Consider the following 20880-nt stretch of genomic DNA (forward strand, 5'->3'; position numbering starts at 1 on the left):
GAACAGGTTAACAGTAGTCGTGGTGTGGGATGAAGTGATGGAGCAAAAGCAGCGGCTTTTCTAGGCATAGGAGTAGCTGACATCACAAGACACAAAACGGGAGAAATCAGAAACACTTCCTGGAGAAAACTACTCTTACTGCTTTCCACTGCATAACCCTACAGCTGGAGAGAGCAAACAGTTTCTGTGACTGTGAGTTAGCTATGCTATCACACGTCTCTGCACTCCCTGTCTAGGATGAAGGCCCTGACTTTGTGCTCCTCTGTAGCCCAAACCCTGCCTTGAAGATTCTGCAGGTTTCAGACCACCTTCGTACCAGCGAAGTACTAACAAATGAAAACAGCCTTGAGAGGAGGCAAGAAGTCTGGACCAACACTAACAAAGCTAATTTGACTTGGGATGCCGAGTTGGACTGTGAGCAGCAGCTGGGAGAAAAATCCTCCAGAAATCCATCATATGAGGGTAAAGTTTTCCTACTTTCTTCCTTCCTCCTTCCCCCTTCAGTCTCTCAACTACTTTCAAGCAAAGCCAAGTTAAGTGCTCCCAAGCACCAGTACGCCAGAAACACCAGTTAAGATTGATACAGTTTTTCTCTTATATTCAGTCCACAGGCAAGGAACAAATGGAAAATGAAAAAGTGAAGCTTCACCCAAAATCACTTCCTGAAACAATCACTTCCTCGTCAACTCGCTTCTCTCCTATGGGCAAAGAGTGTGAACGGATGAATGCGAGCAGGAAATGCTTTCCAGTCAAACACTCCCACAGGGATCAAGGGCAAAGACAGCAGAAGTGGGTCATTCACTCAGGCATACAGGAACTGTCAGGACTAGTAGGCACAGCTGAGCGAAGAGGAGCTCTGTAGAAGAACCTGGGGAGAAGCCTCCAAGCTCTCAGTCAAATAATCACCAGAGCAAGCAGAGAGAGAGCCTGAGATTGCACAGCACAACATATTTGGGTTTCTATAGTGACAGCATTTTTCTGCTTTCACTAAGTTGAATCTTGTCTGTCATGGCCTTTGCCCAGTAGGTGGGAGGTTTCTTTAAATCCCCGGATCTATTCCCTGGTGAAATGGTGCAATCCCACTGGAGAACAAAGCCATTGATTTGTCCTTTATGGTCTGGTACACAATCCAGAAAAAGCAGATACTCTTCTGTCCCTCAAAAGAAAGAGCTCATATACAGCACACACAGAGAATATATAGCACTTGCATGAACTTTCAGTCATACCTGCACTCCAGGGTGCAGTTTGCAGGTAGAGTGAATGGCTGTGTAAGAGAAGTTTGCTTGACATATTCAGGAGGCAAACAGGATCCAGAAATCTTGACACTGATTTTTCTCAATTTAGCACAGGCCTGTACATTAAGAAAGGTACTAAGCTACGAGCAAAGTCATCTGGACTCTCCCTCAGCTATTTCTCTCCATAGTTCCTGGAAGCAGCTGTTTTAAGTGATGCATTAGAGGGGGGTGTGCTCCTAACTCATCCAAACAGTAGGCCTCCTGCAAACTTTAAGAGGTCTGCTCGTAGCAGGCATAATTTTCCAGACCTTGTTAAATGTTATTCTGGGCACTGGTCTATACCCTTGAGAAATTCCTTACTGAGCAGATTATAAGGGCAGCCAGTGACCCAATAACCTTCATTTTCCTGGGATGATGCAATGGCCGATTCATGCTCAGGAAGTACAGCGGGCTGAGCAGAACGTGAAATGAGCTGCTGAAATTCCCAAGTCAGCGTTTTGTTTCCATGCCATTGAGGGTAAGATTTCAAAGTGTAGAATGGTCCTTTAAGTTCTCTCTTTTATGAGGTCAGGCTAAATGCTTTCCTTTTATATATGAAGAGAGGGTGATCCTTGCCAGAGTCCACACTGGGCTTGCTCTTGTTTTGATTTCTGCTTTGGTTGAGAGCTCTGCGTGGCAGGAAATGCAGCTTTCAACAGCAGTTCAGGCTTTGCTGGGAAGTGGCCCCTGCAAGAAACAGTGGGCTGCAGAAGCATCGAAGCAATTTAGCAGCAGCAGAGAGACTCTGCTGCAACCACACTCTGTCTGCAGGCCCTGTCACTCAAATGCCCTTCCTTTCTACCCAGTCCTCAAGACTCTGTATCTGATTTTGGGCAGTGAATAACATGAATGAAAGAATAAGAGAAAAAAAAAAACAACTCTGAAGAGTTGGCCAGGCTGTGAGAGAAGGGCAAAGGTTTCAATATAAACCTGACCGTGAGTCAGTGATGGGCAGGTTATAAACACCCAGGACTGTGAGAGGAATCCTGTAAAATATTATATACCCCCATTTCCAGCTTCTTGATTTAATCCACTACAGTTGACTTGACAAGAAAAAAACAACTCCTAGCACAGTCTGCAGGGATCTCCAGAAAAGCATTAGAAAGTATATTAAAACTAGTAGGTTGGATCAAAGCACTGGAAAATGTTCTCTATTGGTAGTACTTACAATAGCAGGGAGATTAACTGGTTGCACACTAAATTAAGTGGTAACACACTTGTACACGGGTTGCCTTGACTGAAGACACAAGCAGGGACCTGAAGTCTGTACTAGAGAGTGTACTTTTAAGATAGAGCAGCTAGCAGAAGTGGCTAGTGACACTCGCTCCAGCCATGCAGAGCCGTAGTTGCGTCTGACCTTACAGTATGTCTCAGATGACGCATGCTTGACAAGCACATCGTGGTAAGATACAGTCCTACTGGAGAAAACACAGCATTGTGCTGGAACACAGTTCCCAGCAAGCTCAGATCAGTTTCTACAGACTGCAGTAATCTGGGCAATTGTTTAGATTAAATGGTTCAGGCTGATTAACCTGTAACCCTAGCACTGGGTTCCCATCACAAATTTCAGTAACACTTTGTAAGGGACAGAGACAGAAGGGCCTTGAGGCCAAATCCTTACTGTGACTGTATAAGCCTGTTTCTCATTCTTGATGTCAAAAGCGGGTTGATTTCTACTCCTCTCTAGCTATACTTTAAGACTAGTCCAGAATTCTCTTCCTGCCTAAACTAATTCAGGACCAATACATATCAATTCCTCAGATGCGAACAGTGATGTAAATTTAAATAGCTCCTTATCTCCCAAATCTGCACTTACCTTCCTGCTGGTTTTATGCAGAGGAGCCATATCTGGTCTCAGACTCTTAAGCTTAAACAAAACACTTCTCCCTTCAGCTCCCAGGACAGACTCTTCTTTCCTTCCGATTTCAGAATTTCTGCCCTTTGAAACGCTGCGCTTTGACAGCTCAGGATTTCTGATCACAGAAGAGTTTCTGTAGGGGGAAAAAAAGCCATCAGCACATTCAGAACTGGCACCTAGAATTAGTTCTGCGGGAACTAGCTTCTTTGCAGAGCTCCCTGCGGCTCTGTGGAAGCAGTTAGGCTGAAGAACTGCCAAGTGGGTTTTGAGCAAACAGATGCCTTTCTCTTTGAAAATCTGAATGAAACAACAGGAACTTGCTGCCAATGGAAGGGGCTGGACATAAGACTAGACAAATACTGCTAATGCAGTAGAATTTTCCAGGGACTATATAACACGTGTGGAAACAAAGCTGCAGCGGGATGCAAGATTTCTCCTTAGGGCTGCAACATTAAGAATAGTCTCTTAGTCCAGAGGAAAACAAAATCAGAGGAATTTGATCTCAAGTAGTGAACCAAAAAATGCCAGGCATTTTCTGGATGTCTGTGTTATTACAGGGACCAGCCAGGGATGTTATTTGTCTTTGAGCTATACAGCTGTTGAAGTTCTAAGAAATGAAGTCATGGCTTTCAACACGCCCCAGTTATAGCATGTATTTCTGTTTGAACTCCAAAGGTGGCCTGGGCTCTCAGAAATATACGGATGTCTCAACAGCCACCACCTACTTGTCTGCAAGATCAAAAGGGACAAAAGCAACATCTGAGTTTACCTAATTTTAAACGTGATTCTGGAATTCACCATCAATAGTGTCACTGCAGGTCTGACTTGCCCTTTCAACACTGGCAGTGAGCAACTACAGATAATATAATCCCTGATTGGAAGCAAATATCTGAAACAAGCCTCAAATGGTCTGCTTGGTGTCTGTTTGTGTATTTTTAGTTTCACTAGGATTTTGAAGGTAACCCAGAATTTAACTTTTACAGAAAAAAAGTATAGCCCCCCCATCCTTATCTGGTTTCTTGTTTGCAACACAGTAGAGATGTACCAATATCTTTCATTGTGTCTATAAAAGGGTGGAAAGCTGTTATCTCATGTTTTGCCCCCCTGCTCTTGCTCACAGAGACTTTTTTCTCCAGCACAGTACCTAGACTTGCCTGTGTTGTTTGGCCAGCCCCATTTCCAGCGCACATACACACATATGCAAAGCTGTGCTGGCATCTCAATTCCACTGCAATAATGTGACCCACTAGACTTAGGGAGACTTCTCTGCAAGTCCCAAAGCCACTTCCTAACCTGTGCCTGCCTTACAGTCCCAGAAAAAAAAGGAATAGGCAACTCTCCATTCTGTATCCAGCAGCTCTCCTCCACTCAAAGGCAATTACTATATTAATAACCATCCAGCACGTTAAGCAGAGGGAATACCTGTTATCTTCAAAAATGATGAATCTACTCATCATGAATCTACATGAGGACCAAGCAGTGTAAACTCTGCTACTAGCAAATACTTTTGAAAAAGAACTATAGGTTTAAAGTTCTCTTTTTAGTGGGTGTTACCCTTAAGATATGGAAGAACATCTGACTAGGCTCTGACCTCTTCTGAGATGAGTGTACTGGCAGCCTGTTTTGTTTTACAAAGCATTTAGTCTAGGAGATATTCAGCATATTTAGAGTTTTTCCAGAACTAGGAGAGGAATAGGACACCCTTAAAGAGAAATTGTTGCATCTAGCCTCTTTTCAGGTAACAAGATCTTGCATAAACCAAAATATGAGTGATTTGGTCATGTAATAAAGAGCCCCTCCCATGACTTAGAAGAGACCTGAGATGACTCCTGAATAGTCAAGAAACTAACCAGAAAATTCTTTCTGTGGCTTGAATTGCTGGGCTACAGGATCTGGAGGCATCACAGGCATGTCGCAGCAGTGGTTTGGCTTGAAAGTTACCCTAAATAGCCTTATCACCACCAAATGATAGAGGATGGCAACCAGACTGCAAGCCAAGCACAATGTAATGACCAATGAAGCTGGTTTTCTAAGGTCTTTATGAACTCGTGTTTATCCCACTGAAGTTTTCATATGTGAAATCTCAGTAATCCAAAGTCCCAGATCAGAAGAGATCAGCAATATTATATGGAAGAGATCAGCAAGAACAGCAATGTGTTCATACTAAATTTCTCACTTGCTTTAATTTTTCTGACACAAAAAGACACAAACTCAAAATTATGCTGGCACACAAACATTTGCTTCATGAAATCAGTAGTGATGTTGGCTAAAAGTAGAGTCTAGGCTTGAAGAATATACTCAATGAAGAATATATTCAGTTTGTTTCCTAACACTTCTCTGCTTGAAGTCATAACACAGATATACGTATGTCTGGGTTGCTTGAACTCACTAATTTTCAAATCTGTTTAAGAGAATGTGATTATTCATATTTATTGACTGTACATAAGAGGGGACAAATTCAGTTCCTGTACTGTAGTTACATGAATTTAGGGACCAAGTGTTCTGCATTAATGGCAGTTGATAAATACGACCGGAGGATTTGATGTTGTTTTGCAGGAGATACCGTTCCTGATTTTGGGAATAAATCTTTAAGTTACAACCCCTGTTTTCTCCACAGATAGACACAGTTGTGACTAAACCCACACATAATGAAACATACCGACTGTCAAGGAAAAAAGCCAACCATGAGCAGATGAAAGCAGACAAAACCAGATGCAGGCAAAACCAATAACCAAAAAGAGAAGAGAAATAAACATCCAGCTGAAGTCTCCAATGATTTCATGAGACAAAAGTTCAGTCTAGGCTTGAAGAATATACTCATTTTGTTTCCTAACACGCCTTTATCTTATGTCATAACAAAAGTATTCCCACAGTGACTGTATTGCTTCAACTCATTAAATTTCAAATAATAATAAATAACAATCTTCAAATTGTTTGTAAAGCAATGTGCTTTCCCCCTCAGTAAAAGATAAAAAAATTGTCTCAAGTATCAGCATTTAATATGCACTTGAGCTACTAGAGGTTTCACACCAACTTTGCTATGCATGCCACTTTGGTTTTTAAAAAGCTAACAATCTACACAGAAAAAATAGAACTAAACATAATCCTTAGACCGGATCTCAAGAAACTGTGCTAGCATTTTAGAAATATAGTGTAATTTCAGCTCATTTATTGTTAAAACATGCAAACAAAATATGAATATTTAGAAGAGACAAAATACTCATGCTTATTTAGCGGAAGGCAAAGAGTAAGTAATTGCAGACAGAATGGAATCATTAGCGTGGTGTTCTTATTGTCTAAGTCTCACGTAACTGCAGACAACTAAAGGCATCTCCAAGTAAACTTCAGAACTGGTTCTGTGGCTAAAAGTGTCACACCAAAGGCTTCAATGCCTCAGGATTTTCATCATATTTTGCAGGAGGCTGAGTTAAATAAGCTGCAAGGGCTTTGTCTGAAGTATTAAAGCTCTCGCTTCTCTTGTAGAAAAAGTCAGACAAAAACGCTGTGTTAAGTCCTTCCTTACTGGAAAAGAACTGAGGCTGGTGCCTTAATAGAAGTGGTTACAACATAAGGCAAAGCCAGGGCACTGAGCAGAGATTCTTGCAGATTAAGTTCAATTCTGGAAGACAGGATGTTTGTCTACAGCATTGGCAGTGAAAGATGGTTGTTCTTGGCACTAATCACAGTCACTGTTTAAGTCCCTCTGCTATACTGTTACTGAAAAAGAATGCATTTGATTTCTCCGGACCTGAGAGAGTGCAGAAACATTAATGCAAAAAAATAATGTAACGCAGTTAGTAACTAGATGGGAATATAAATTTTAACCCTTTCCTGGATATAGCTACTACTGGTCTATATAGCTATTAGATCACAGGAACTTGACTGGCTACTACATTCAGTGCAGCCTGCTCTGTGGATTTGAACAATCTCCCTCCCTTCCTGCAACATAATTTTGCGATCTGTTAAATAGGATTGGCTCATTTGTAGTGCTTTATGAACCACAAATAAGAAATGGTCTCTAAGAGCAGAGTATTCTTCTTAATACTCGAAGCCCACTATGGTGATCTTGGGATGGATATGGTGGAGAAGGTAGTTCTAACTAATAGCGTGCAGTAAAGCATACGGATCATGCATTGTCTCTCTGAGCATCTGAGACACTGTCATTTGGGAAATCCCTTAAGCATGGGCTTAATCTCATTTAGGTCAAGTTGAGGTAACTATATTGCAGACAGGGTATGAAGGACTTTTTTTAAATACTGTAAGTATGTGCTACAGCATTTGGTGAACTGGGGCATAAATACCTTTTCTGTTTCAGAAGCAAGGATGATAAAACTACTATCTGGCAGTACATCTGTAATAAAATGCAATGTATTTATCGTCAAACTGGGAAAGCGTACAAGACAGTATAAACATGTATTTATAATATACTCACTGCCCCAGAATCTGACCACTCTTTTCAAGACTTAATTGGGTCAACAATTTGGTGACTTATGTTCAAGTAAATATTTTAATCAATAACCTAGAATATACAACGCAATTTGAATGCAAAAATCATCAACTATAATGCCGGAAGAAACCTCTACATTAACTTTCCTACTTGGCCAATTGCACCTTACTAAATACAAACAACCACAAAGACTACTGATTTTGAACCATATTCAGGGAAGATGGAGCATAGTACAGGCAATTATTCTAAAACAAAAGTATTATACTAACAGCCTAGAAAATACTGAATACTGACCTGTGTGGGATTGAAGATTCCAACCAGTATTATTAAATCCGGCACTCTAAGAGCAAGAACTGTATTAAGAAAATAGCCAGCAACATTTTCTCACTGTCCTAATGCAATATCTTTTCCACAGAGTTCAAAATGCTTCTGAGACTGCTAAATTAACATTTGATTTGGTACCACGAGTGAATTTCCATCTTCAAAAGTTCTGAACTTAATGTATGTTTTTAATAAAGATATTTTGACTTTATAGCAATACAAGTTATGGGTAAACATGCCAAAAGAAATCCTCTTCACCTGGGATAAACCCTCACAGTGGACATTTTAGGATGCTAAGAAGTCACCAACCCCTACTATCCATTTTAAAAATAAATATACTTAAAGAATATAACTAGTAGGGAGATAAAATAATGTTTTTTATATAAACTTTACGTTATCCAAATTAGGCATGGATAAACCCTACATATTTCTTCTGCCACGCTAGACAGAACTGACTTGCACAGGTAGAAAACTTAGTGTATATATTGTTATAAGATGCTCAAGAAAAAGAGTCCCGCTCTCATAAATGCTTAGAACAAAAGAGAAAGGGAAAAGCAAAGGAACTTGTAAAGAAAGATAAGGTCAAAAGGGACCCAAGCATCTCAGACACTGGTTTAGTTTTCAAGTCTTCAAGCATTACTCTGCAAGCACAAAGAATTAACTTGAGTCACTAAAGTAGTGCCTAGAATGTTTTCAACACAAAATTATGCTGCACAGAAATTAAGAACAGACAACAAACGCACCAAGTGCCTTTTCCTAGTAGATTAAAATATCTATTTTAATAGCTGTTTTTAAATATTTTAGCCTAAAACATGCCTAAGGCCTCTATAGCCCCCATTTAAATATTCAGCTAACCAACCCTAAAAGGGGAGCTTCTTCAATCTTGTTTCTGTCACAAAGAATGCATGGAAGAAAGCTACCATAAAATCAGAGACATGATGTACACATCTGGTGATGGATTCACTTGATGAGCACACAGAATGAATGACACTGACATGAATGCAGTCATGCCAGAAACAACCCCTGCTGGGAGCAACATCAAACTACTTATAATGCAACTGATAGCGGCTAGATTTCTGGCATAGATTTCACATGGAGAATTGAAGTAGCCTGACTGTACATACACAGAGTTGTATTTGACACGGAAAAACATTGAATGAAATGGAAATCGTAACATCAAATCATAGAATGGTTTAGGTTGGAAGGGACCTCAAAGATCACCTAGTTCCAACCCCCCTGCCATGGGCAGGGACGCCTTCCGCTAGACCAGGTTACTCAAAGCAACCTATATAAAAGCAAAACATACACAAAATCAAAACTAGCCTTCCCCCCAAAAAACCCACCGCCACCAAGCATTCAACACCCTTGAATAACTGGTGTTTGACTTTTGTATGTATTTATGTGTGGTTAACGGGGTTTATCTTAAGGATATTGAATGGTCACTGACATATCACAAAATAAGCATTCATAGTTCTGTTTATACAGCAGAGCTTTAAATAAAACATTGTTCTCTGTCACCTGGGAATTCTGCCTTTTCCCAGACTTGCAGATAGATACAACTTCTGCCTTACTTTGCTTAAGGAACAAAATGATCCTTTGTGTGACAACTAGTGCAACTACTTACCTATTTTTGTAGCCAGATAAATACAGTGCATAATGGTGTCGCGGCATGACTACAAACTCCTTTGTGCCTTTCTTGGTGTTAAAACTTTCACAGGAAGGGAAGACATTAAAGTGAGAGTTCAACCCCCTAGAAACTCGAGCATATAATTACAAAACTGTCTTGAACAGAAGGTTCTTCTACTGCAACAGAGTGTACTAATTTGAGAGAAAACTGAAGTCTCTAGCACCTCATTATTTTTAAAAAGTTTTAAAAGTGACAAAATGGCACTTATTTGTAGCTCAATAAATGACAGATAATAATCTTTAGGCAAAACGAACCATGTTGTCAGATATGAACTGTCATGGGTATAGCACTTCCGCCCTCCAGGACATGGGGTTGCTTTCAGCCTGCCCCTTGCACCGGGCCACATCTCGCTAAGATCAGTTCTCCTGTTAAATTTCTCTTGTGCTGAAACACTGCAGCCCAGAACTCTTCGGGCAGGATCTGCTTTACACGGTGGCTAGGCACATTACACGGAGTTCGGCGCAATCTTTACGCAGTCTGAAGACAGCAACACACAAAGTTCAGCGCTGTTGAGTTTATCGACTCCAACTAGAAAGTATGAGATTCGGGGGCCTGCTCTGATGCCAGGCAGTTGACACAGGGGATGCTCTGCCAGAATTATCGAAACTGCCAGCTACTGAAGAAATGAATGCTGCTTGTGTTGTGCCTCAGTACGAGGTCCTCCTTCTGCCCAGCACTGACTGAAGCAGTGCGTCCCTCTGACCACTGTGATGAAAGCAGGGGTGTTGCCTCTTGAAGTACACTCATGTGTCTCTACCCAGTGCTGTGTGCACTTCACAACATTCTCTCAAGGATGCAGCGTGCCCCAGGACAGAGTTCACACACTAAAGGAAGAGTATCTCGGGAGCCAGATCCAGTCTGTGCATCTGTCTACTCCCGAACTAATTTATCAGACTTCACTGCAGGTCCTCTGGTCAGGCGAAACAGCTATTTGTAATAGACTTGTAACTCACATAACAAAACAGTTTCTGCATTTGGCATTATAAACTTTGTGCCACAGAAATGTGTTCTTCCATTAACGTGAACAACCACAAAGTGTTTAATGTATACTACTGTGAATACGGAAAAGCAGGTTTCAGGAATCATGGCAGTTATGGGCAGTTAACTCTTTGTGAATCATGATGCAACTACATAAGGACAAAACTTCTACAGTATAAGGCACACAAAAAAACCCAAAAAAATCCAAAATCAGAGAATAAAAAAAAGCAGGGAAGATAAATGTAGCGATTGCACATGCCATACTCCTGGAGTGAACATCTTATCAGCTTGGACTGATCAAAAGCAAAAGTGTGCTCGTGAGCTAAACGTATTTACATTGAGGAGGTTTCTACATTACGTATTCATCCCTTCATGAGGAATTAAGTAATGAAGATGCAGAAAATCAAAGGGAAATGGACAGATGAAACAAGAGTCTATTCTTCAATTTTTGTTTTAAAACTTTTCTTACTTTGAGGCTTCTGATGTAGAAAACTTTAAACGAATAATAAAATGTTCAAATTATTTTCTGAATAGTTGGGGAAACAACACTAGACTATTTGTACACAAACAACTTTGAGGCATTTTGCTTTTAATTTGCATACAGTTCCTTAAAGTGAATTCCACATGAAGAAGGGTGAGATACAACAGAGCTCGTTTACCATTTCACAAGTTAACAGAACAAAGTAAACATCCGTCCTTCTTATTAATTAGCTTCCATCCCTTACTCCAACCTGTCACTTCCTGCTGCAAGTCTTCATGCCAAATAAGTGCATGGACTAGTTCCAAACTCCACAGACGTTCACATGTGGACTTCAGCGGTACTGGAAGTTACAACAGCAAGAAAAAAATTGAAATAGAAAGACTTTAGATGAGCTTATATTCTCTTAATGTTTCCCAAATAAAGACCCAAAATCCAGAGTAAAAAAATACTTCAGCTCAGCTACTCATCTGACTGCAGTTCCTCTATGGAGCACATAGCTAAGGAGAAAAAAGAACAGTACTTTCTGTCAAATAAGAGGGGGCATTAAATCAGAAATAGAGAGGTCTCAAAATAACTGTGCTAAAATGGACTTCCCAGACAAATTTATCTGGAACACAAATTGAGCATGCTCTTTCCTTCTACACACTGACAAAAGTTTTCTAGCTATACAATTTCCATACATAGTTGCATTTGACAAGGCTGTTGCCTTCTTTCAAACTGGCAAATACCATCCTGATCAAAATATATTACAACAGTATTATACCTGCAACAAAATACTGGCATGGTGCTAAGGACAGCATCATCTTTCTTCATGCTTTAATATGACCAAAAATAGGTTAAACACAGGTTGAGAGGGAAGCAGTAACAAATCTGTCTTGCAGATCTTTCTGAAAAATAGATGGGAATGTGAGGCTATCCAGGTTAAAAAAAAGAAAGAGCCATAAGCTGCAAAGCAGCTGGACCTACCAACAGCAGCAGAAAATCCCTATCACTACAGCTGTCTTTATTTAGGTCTTAGAGCAATAAACACCAATTTAGCCTTCTGCCTAAAAATTTACAGGAAGCCTTTTTTTTGGTAGGAATTTTAAACATTGAGATTCTGTGACACTGCTCACAGTGAGTTGAGTGACAAAATCAAATCAATTGTGCTGCAGCGGAAAATTACAGAAGTCGGAATTGAATGTCTCTGATAGTAAGGGTTTGCATATGCACGCAAGCCTACACATTACAGCACATTTGTCTATGACAGCGATTCACCAATTTTTTCCTCTCATCATTGTGGATTCTCCAGCAACTCTACTGACTCTGAAATACATCAGTACCAGAGAAGAGACTCTAACAATAAAAATCTTTGTACAATTTAATATTTATTAATTCTCTAGTCATTTTTTGCTATATATTTAACACTAGTGTGACAAAAATCCTGATAATTATATCTCATGCAGGTAACTTAAATGAGGAGTTAGCACTATCTAAACTGGTAAACCTACCACTAGGGGGGGGTTACTTTTGAGCATCCAAGACAAGTATTTCTGCAACAATGACAACTTGGTGGGTATGCATAAAACATAACAGACTCAGCTGAATGTACTGGGCAGGTATCTAAACGACAACACAGCCTTCAGAAGGACTCAAGAGGCAACATCCTTTGACCTAAAAGCTTGATATTATTGGTTAAGAGGGCCTGAGTGGAGTCAGAGGCATGTTGGAAACTATTGTTAGGAGAGACGGCGTTTCTGTAGTTAGTCAAACAGTTTAGCTTTTGCTAGTTAAGTAGCTGTGATTTGTGTTCTTTCTTTGACAGAGTAAAATGTGTTACTCACTCTACCCATACTGCTATTGTTTAGGTCACAATAGAGATATTGAGAGCATACCGTACCTTTCTGCAGCTGAAGACAAAGATTGCTGATAGATTGTTGCTATTCCTTCTCTGCAATTCCTTGGTGAGTACATTTTCATCAATACCAACTACAAAAACAAACTCCCTAGAGTCCAGATTTTTAAAAAATATATTACAGGAAAAGTCTACTTGTAAATCACTTATTCTTTTCTCCTACATTACCACAGGTTTCAAAACAAAATAATTATAAATGAAATTATTAAAAGAATAACAAGAGTCGTGATAGTCTTTTGTTGTACTGGGCATTTCCCTTTTTCTAACTAACATACATTCTATCAGAAATCCCACAGTACAAACCAGGTAACTTCAATTAACAAACAAAATGCAAACTATTCAGTCCAATGTTAGAGCATGTGTATGTGTGTATAATACTGTAAAAGTAGTCACACATTAGAGGTATATAATTGAAACAGCATTTTCCTTCATGAACCTGCTATTATTGAGGCAGTGACAAATTTTCCATTTCTTTGTTTTCTGAGCTCTTTAAAGAATGGCTATTGCCACATTTTGTAAACCTAAATACTGTACAAGCAGAAGCTTGTTGGTATCAGGTAAGGAGTAATACTACTAGTGCAAACAGGTGCAGAGACAATTCCTCCAGTTTTGGGGTGAACCAGCTATATAACACTGAAAGAGGACAGGCATCTTCAAATCCACACTCATGCGTGTTTCTCCAGTCAGACGTACATCCTTCTCCATCTTGGTCTTCTTTTTACACGGGTAGGTGGGGGAGAACCACCAGCTCATGTGATATTTATCATATGAAAGACTGCTTGACTGTTTTCCTGTTAATATTATGAATGTTTTATAACAAGTCAAGGAACCATAAATACCTCAAGCATCAGGAAAGTGACAATAATACTGACTTAGTATCTTTAGTAAAAAGTGAAACATTCTCTCCTGAGATATAAGTCAAGGAAGGAACAGGAATGATGAACCTAACACCGTACCATTATTTGATCTTCATGCACCTCAGCTGACAAGATGAGAAAGAACAAGTGGTTTTTGCCCTCTGCTCATCCAAAGCTATGACAGGCAGTTTATTTAGGTAAGTGCTCGGCATACCAGAGTGTTGTCAGAGCAGTTCTCACTGTACTGTCCCCCTTTAGCTTATTTCTTTAAAAGAAAAGGGAAAAAAAAAAAAAAAAAAGAAAAAAAATCTCAGCAGATTAACCCTCATCTTCTCTCAGCTCTGTGGGTAGAAACTTGTATTGCTGTTGACGGATTTGAGCCAGTTTTTTCCTTGCCTCTTCTAGCTCTCTTTCCTTCTTCAGCATTTCTTCTTGGGCTGCAATGATCTAGAAAACAGAAGCATAAATTATGACAGCAAGGAATATTGTCTGTAAAACAAGATTTCCTTCTCTATGACACCAGTCACAGGTAGGCCTTGAGAATTCTCAAGAGAAGCACCAAATTTCAATTACTTCATCAGGAATTGCTCAAATTTTTCCAGGTTCCAGGACTATGCCATCAAGAACACTTATTTCTTAAAGAGGACTAATAAATAAATAAATAAATAAATCTACCAGCATAGTTTTACCATACGTCCATGATGGATTTTATAGTGCTGTGCTTGCCCAACATTCATCGGGGTGAGGAGTTAGCGCATGTAGGATAAGCATGATGTCTTAACGTAATGTTTGAGTGACAGTAAAATTGAACACTCATTACCGCAGGTATCGACAGTATTTTCCTGCATCTCAAAATGCTAAAGGAAAAATGACAGTATTACAGACATGCAGAAATGATAAGTTTCAATATCGTTTAAGTAGCAACCACAGTACCTGGTGTTCCTCACTCATAACAGTGAAACCACAAGTTGGTACAACTTCAAAGCCTTGGAATCTATTTTTAAATATTATTTTCCCGTAATTATGGTCACAGTAACAAAATGTCATCAGTTCTTATCTCTCACTCTCTATTTCCTTGATTATATAAATACAAAACTAGTGTTCCATGAAGATTTGGGAATATTTAACAAAAAGAACCATTAGCTTCATCAGAACAAAAATAAAAGATATTGGACAATGGTAACTGCTATTACAGTAACTGCTCAATGAAGTGCAGACATCTTAAAGCATATCGCACTGCTGTTATGTCAGTGGTTACCTAAGAGTGAGGCATCAAGTAATTTATCATAGATTTCTACATAGATTTGTCCAGTCTGCAATAAAGCAGATGGACATTGTAACACTACGCTACATTTCTGTGATAGTTCTTGCTCTGCTTTACTTCTTGGGTGATTCTACCAACCTGAGCAATGCCACCCACAAACTTTGTTTTGACCACAACGTCGTCATCCTCTGCTTTCCCAAATGCTGCTTTTTGGGCCGCCCTGACAAGATTGTCTGATGCTCGCTTGACAGCATTTCCTGCAGCCTTTGAAAAAGACAAAAGAAATTTAGTAGTAACAAAAATGCATAACTAATATGGATTGGTCTGAGCATCAAAACTAAAACGTCACTGCTTGATTACACAGGAAAGGTGTGTTTTGTTTTTCCCAGTAAAAAGTAAATTAATCTTTCAAAATTAATGGTAGAGAGAGGAATGCAATTACTTTATTTATGAAGCTGGAAGTTGGGAAAGTCACAAATGAGATTCCCCCCCAGTTTGAAATAAAACAGTGGATGAAATCACAAGTTACATTATGCACAACACTGATCAGTTTGTTGGGTTTTTTTTGAGGAAGAACAGAAAATGAAAGCTAGTGTATAAAGAAACATTTTAAGGCAAAGAAGTTTTTAAATTAATAGACTTTCACGAGGGCAAATTATCCACTTACAGAGTCATTATTATCTCATATTTAAACTTTTATTCCCTTAAAAAGTCTCAGATTTCTAAAGGTAAACAGTCAAACATTTGTAATGCATTTTCTGTTGTCTAAACTGAGTAGTGTCAGCAACTGTGCATCAAAAAGAAAAAGGTAACTAAGCTACCTGCATTCTAACTTTGACAAAGCTATCTTTGCTATACTCTAATGCATATTGGCAGTAGAGATTCCACACTGCGCGCTCAGCAGTGACCATGTCCAGAGGCACTGGTTTAATGAACACAGGAGGATACCTGAGAAGTGGCCTTGGAATCTACTGTGATCCCTACGGAGATGAGTGGAAGAAGAGTCCTTGTCACAAACAAAATGCAAACATCTCTTCTACTAAAGCTAAAAGATGGAGCTGGCAGCTTTTTTGAAGCACTGAGGTCTTGAAGACCATTGGCTAGGAAATACCTTGTGCAGACAGGTGACGGTAGTAAAGGGCTCAGCTCTGTAAGATCTGGCACTGAATTTGCTCCAGTGTACTAAGAGCTGGTGAAAGTGGTGGAAGACTGGCTCTGGGAGAAGAATGCTTTAATGCGTTCTGCACATGGAGGTGTAAATGAGATCTTTCGTATACCACTGGCAGTCCTTTAAATTTGTGAGTCCCGGATAAGTCTTATGTCTGATATTTTGTATTTTAAAATTGGTTGATACACCAAAATTTGACCTCCTTCCTGGCTCTTACTGGAATCCTCCTCCTTTCCACTTCTTCATCTATTCATCAATGTCAGGACAGAGGCAGGGAAAAAAAACTTCTGGGCTGATGTGGACTTAGCGCTAAGAGGGGTTACTGATCACTCATTCTGAGGGACTGACTGAGGGATCTAGCTGTATGTTTTCTACTCAATTATACATACAAATACTGAAAGGTGGACCCCCATGTGTATTTCAAGTACTTTAGCAAAGAAACAACTTCAGAGAATGGGACAGGGTACCACTCGAGGATATTTCCACCTCCTGAGCAAGAGGAACACCTAGATCACCTGTTACCATGGATGAGTCTTCAGTGCACAGTGGAATGCCATGCAGAGATAACTAAATTGTGAAGTATTTAGTTGAGATACCAGAAGCAATATGTTATCAACACTCCTGCAGTAACATAGCCTGGTCAAAGTGACATGAATTTATCACTACTCACACTGACTTCTGTAATGCTGCACAGCATTACTTTGTACCAGGTACTCTCAAGAACAACTGAATACTTCATGAAGAGAAGGATGTGAATGGTTAAATCTTGCTAGAACCCCTGCACTGGGAAAGTGCCTATCCTATAAATGAAATTTGAGACCTGTGTGCTACAGGAGTGGATTTGCTATTCATACTGTTTGGATTTAAACCAGCAGAAGCAGGTTGGGACAGACATAGGTACAGCTGTCCTAGCTTTAATCTACTGTCTGAGAAGTGTTAACTAGACTCTAAAAGTTTACACAGGGTCAAGGAGGACTGGATAAAATAAGAGGAGAAGAACACTAAGGGTTACTAAACATACAGAATCTGCATCTGGCTTGGGAAGTTCCCGAGTTGAAAACACTCAGAATCTAAGAACATAGTATAGAATAGTATCACACATGCTTACCCTGTTCTTACTGGCTTCTCTTAGCATTTTCTAGTGGCCACTGCTGGAATCAGGATATAGATTTGGTTTAATGAACTTCTGGTCTGATCCAGTAAGGCTGTTCTTGTATTAAACCTTAAAGCCTAGTATCTAAGAGCAAATCAGTCACCACCACTGTGGAATAATTACTAAAATCATCAATAATACAGCATTGTTCAGACATTAAGGAAAGGTATAAAATCAAAAGGTTTCTAGGGCAGAATACAGCCACAGCTGGTATGGAAAGAATCCGCTACATCTGCGATTCCCTGTACAGTATTGCTTGCAAAGCAACACGGGGAGTGGAGTGGGGTGGAGACTCCAAGGCCAAACCCTGTGATAATCCAGCAAACATGGGAATGAGATGGCACCGTGGAACTCTAAGAAGAAAAACAGTGCAGAGGATGGAGCGGAGTGGAGACACCACGGCCAAACTCTGTGGTAAAATAGGAACTTGAGGACCAAATGGAACCCTTGAAGGTCTTATGGAACTGATAAGCTGCCTACTTGTTACCCTGAGCCAACAATCTGTCATTTTTTGATGAAATGCTGTCCTTTGGGTGAACTTCACTCATTATAATGTCATTCTAATACCAAAACACACCTCCATCCCAAAGTCTACCCGCCTCCAAGGTGCAACCACTCCTCCTTGAGTCTGCGCCCCGAATTTTTCGTAAACTATACCTTTAAGTGAGAGGTGAGAAAATTTTACACCAATCATAATGAAATGACTAGAGTCTATGACTGGAGTCACTCAAACTCCACCTTGAAGATAAAAAATAGTATAAAAATAGCCCAAGAAAGGGGGGATGTTAGGGAAGACACCATCGTGAACAAGTCGAGAACTCCATCACTGACTGCTTTGACTTCTGGGATCAGTCAACGGGCTGAACCTCTCTTCCCCCCCTAAGGATGCTTGCGGGTAAGATTGGAACACTCGGCTATACCAAGTGCCTCCCCAGGAAACTTAGAAATCTCTATAGAGTTGTTTTATAAGTTAGTGCATTTGTAGCCGAGCTATATTACTGACATCTTTAGTATTTGCACATGCTTTGCAGACAGTCACTATCACCTGCAATCCAAAAGAACTGTGTATCTGTTGCTTAAATAAACTGCACTGTGTGCAGTGAACACGACCAAAGAGTGGCCGTGCTAGTTCCTGAGCATGACAGGGCTGAAGGTGCAGTCCGCTATTAGTGTATCCAAAACTGTAACAGTTTAATATATATTAACGTGCCCGTACTGATAGTGGTGAATTGGGCATCACTCAGAATTTAAACCCAGCCGCCCCTAGCCTCCCACCTCGGTGAGGAGTGTTAGAACGCAAGGGGGTTTATTTTCTGCCAAAACTACTTCGCCCCTTAACGCAACAACCACCAATAAACAACATTAATGCTTTCACAATAAGCAGGAAAAGGGTAGGTACTTGCAGTGTTGTGACAGGCAATGAGAGAGAGCAGGAGTAGAGTTCCCTATTCCATGGTTCCCGGTGTCTCCAGGTGTCGTGTGTGCTGAGAATATTTGTTCCCACACAGGCTACTGGCCAAGACAGCCTGCTCACATGCTGGAGACACCAGCACAAGTGAGGAAGCCACACGGACCAGCTCTGAACCTGCTCCCCTCGTCTCCCCAGTCCTATTCCATATTTCCAGCTTCATCTTCCTTTCAACTTAACTTTCCCCCCACCTGAAATAACCCAAGGACAAATTATTTGAAATTTGCTCTGCTCAATATGGACCTCATCGAAAGAGAACAGAAACATTTCTATTTGCTTCATTAAGTTTTGGAATAGACTCTGGAACAGCGCATTCCAAGTTAGCATTCATGGGAAATGCAGTTCAAATGCTTTATAATAGTCATTTCATCCCGCAAGTTGTCATATCTCTGCTCCAACCTGGAATACTCTTTTACCAGGTTCTGATAACGAGAGGAAAGAGAAAACTAATACACTCAAACTCCTGAACCTAACCTATTGATTGAAACTATGTGAAAACATTTGTGCTGGGTCAAAGCCAGCTGAAAAGCCTCAGTAGTTTTGACTAATCCACGAGTAAAAATATTTGGTAGACATCAACTCCTTGGTTTTGCTATGCTAAAGGATGTTATTTCCAAATGCAAACCGCTTTTCCCTTCATTATTCGTTTTGGGACTAATATGAAGCTTGGTAAAGTGGTAAAGTTGAATTTCAATCTGTGCTTGGGCTTGTTTCCTTTTCACATTCCCTTCCAACTTTTCACATTCAATGCCTATTTAATATTTGCCTACAGTGACTGAGTACCCCGAATTTCCTGGCAGAGCTGAGAAGACACTCTCTAGTACTTGATTTTGTTCCTGTTTCTATTGTTTGTTCTGCATTTAAAATTCCTTCAGACACGTCTTGGTATTTGGATATTAAAGTTCAGGTTGCATTACAGTCAGAACTATCTTCCAGTTACTGGTATCTCCCCCGCAGACCCTTGACAAATTCAATCTATATGAGCCCACTACAAAGCACTAAAGCCATCTCATCCATAGAGATAACATTAACATGCCACTGTTTTCTATAGAAGAAACAGATTTTTCACACTTCTATTAGACTAGATTCTACCTGTCCATATATGAACGGTTACATTGAGTGTCCACTAGCAGCATCTATGCAAATAAGAGAAAAAGGGAAAATTTCACTATCACCGAAGATACTCCATGGTGATGATATGAAAAAAGGAGCTGAAATAGTTCCCACATTCCAGGCTGAGCCCACAGGACAGGAAGTCAGAGAAGGGTGTAGCCATTTTAAAATGAACACCCTTAAACAAAATTTCTGGAGACATTAGATTTTACCCATTGTAACACAGAGGTAATTCAGTAATAGTTCAGAGAAGCTCAACATGAAATCAATGTGTAATGTAACAGGGAACCAGTTGCACGTAAAAAAGTTAAAGCAGACTTCAGTTATGATGTTGCATCAGCTTCTGTTCTTGTTTTTGTCTGATAATGATTCTCCATTTTAGAAACGTTTTATCTACAAGTGCTGTCTCTTGACTCCTAGAAACAAAGGAAGACTGACCACAACCCATGCTAGCACTTAGGCAAGTACTTTGTTGAACACGTGCATAATCTTGGAGACGTCAGGAGGATACTCATGTGCAACCAAGTTAAGTGTGCTTATCTGTTTGCAAGGTCACTGCAAGCCTAACTGAATGCAGAATAATTGTAGAGAAACCAACTATACCCAGTCCCTATAAAAACACTCATAGCAAACATTCTCAGCTCATGTATTCCTGCGGCTGATCACGAATATGAATCTAACACTATCACACCTAAACCAGGGCTTGGCACAGGCCAGCCAACACTGACATCTCTCAACATCTTTTAAAAATGAAGATGAAAACAAGAAGCGAAGTGAGCTGTAGCTACTGCTGAATAATGACAAATGCACAATCACTTCATCCTTGATGGATGAAAGTGCCCCAGAATCCCACAAGGAAGAAAAACTGAACAGAATTCTGAAAATTCAAAACACTATTCCTAAAATTTGGGGGTTGT

General features: G+C 40.0%; 1 protein-coding gene across 2 annotated transcripts in view; it reads right to left on the minus strand.

The window, feature by feature from the left end:
• Nucleotides 1-13735: 13735 nt before the first annotated feature.
• TLN2 (talin 2) overlaps nt 13736-20880 on the minus strand; it is a 111249-nt gene continuing 104104 nt past the window's right edge. For both annotated transcript variants that reach the window (XM_009886691.1, XM_009886690.1), the window contains 2 exons: nt 15200-15325; nt 13736-14244 (listed from right to left, as the gene is read on the minus strand). In XM_009886691.1, coding sequence (XP_009884993.1) covers nt 14116-14244; nt 15200-15325 — 255 coding nt within the window. In that variant the 3' untranslated portion in view covers nt 13736-14115. The remainder of the gene's footprint in view (nt 14245-15199; nt 15326-20880) is intronic.

The sequence above is a fragment of the Charadrius vociferus genome, unplaced genomic scaffold (assembly GCF_000708025.1).
Source record: "Charadrius vociferus isolate BGI_N301 unplaced genomic scaffold, ASM70802v2 scaffold356, whole genome shotgun sequence".
NCBI classification, from domain to species: domain Eukaryota; kingdom Metazoa; phylum Chordata; class Aves; order Charadriiformes; family Charadriidae; genus Charadrius; species Charadrius vociferus.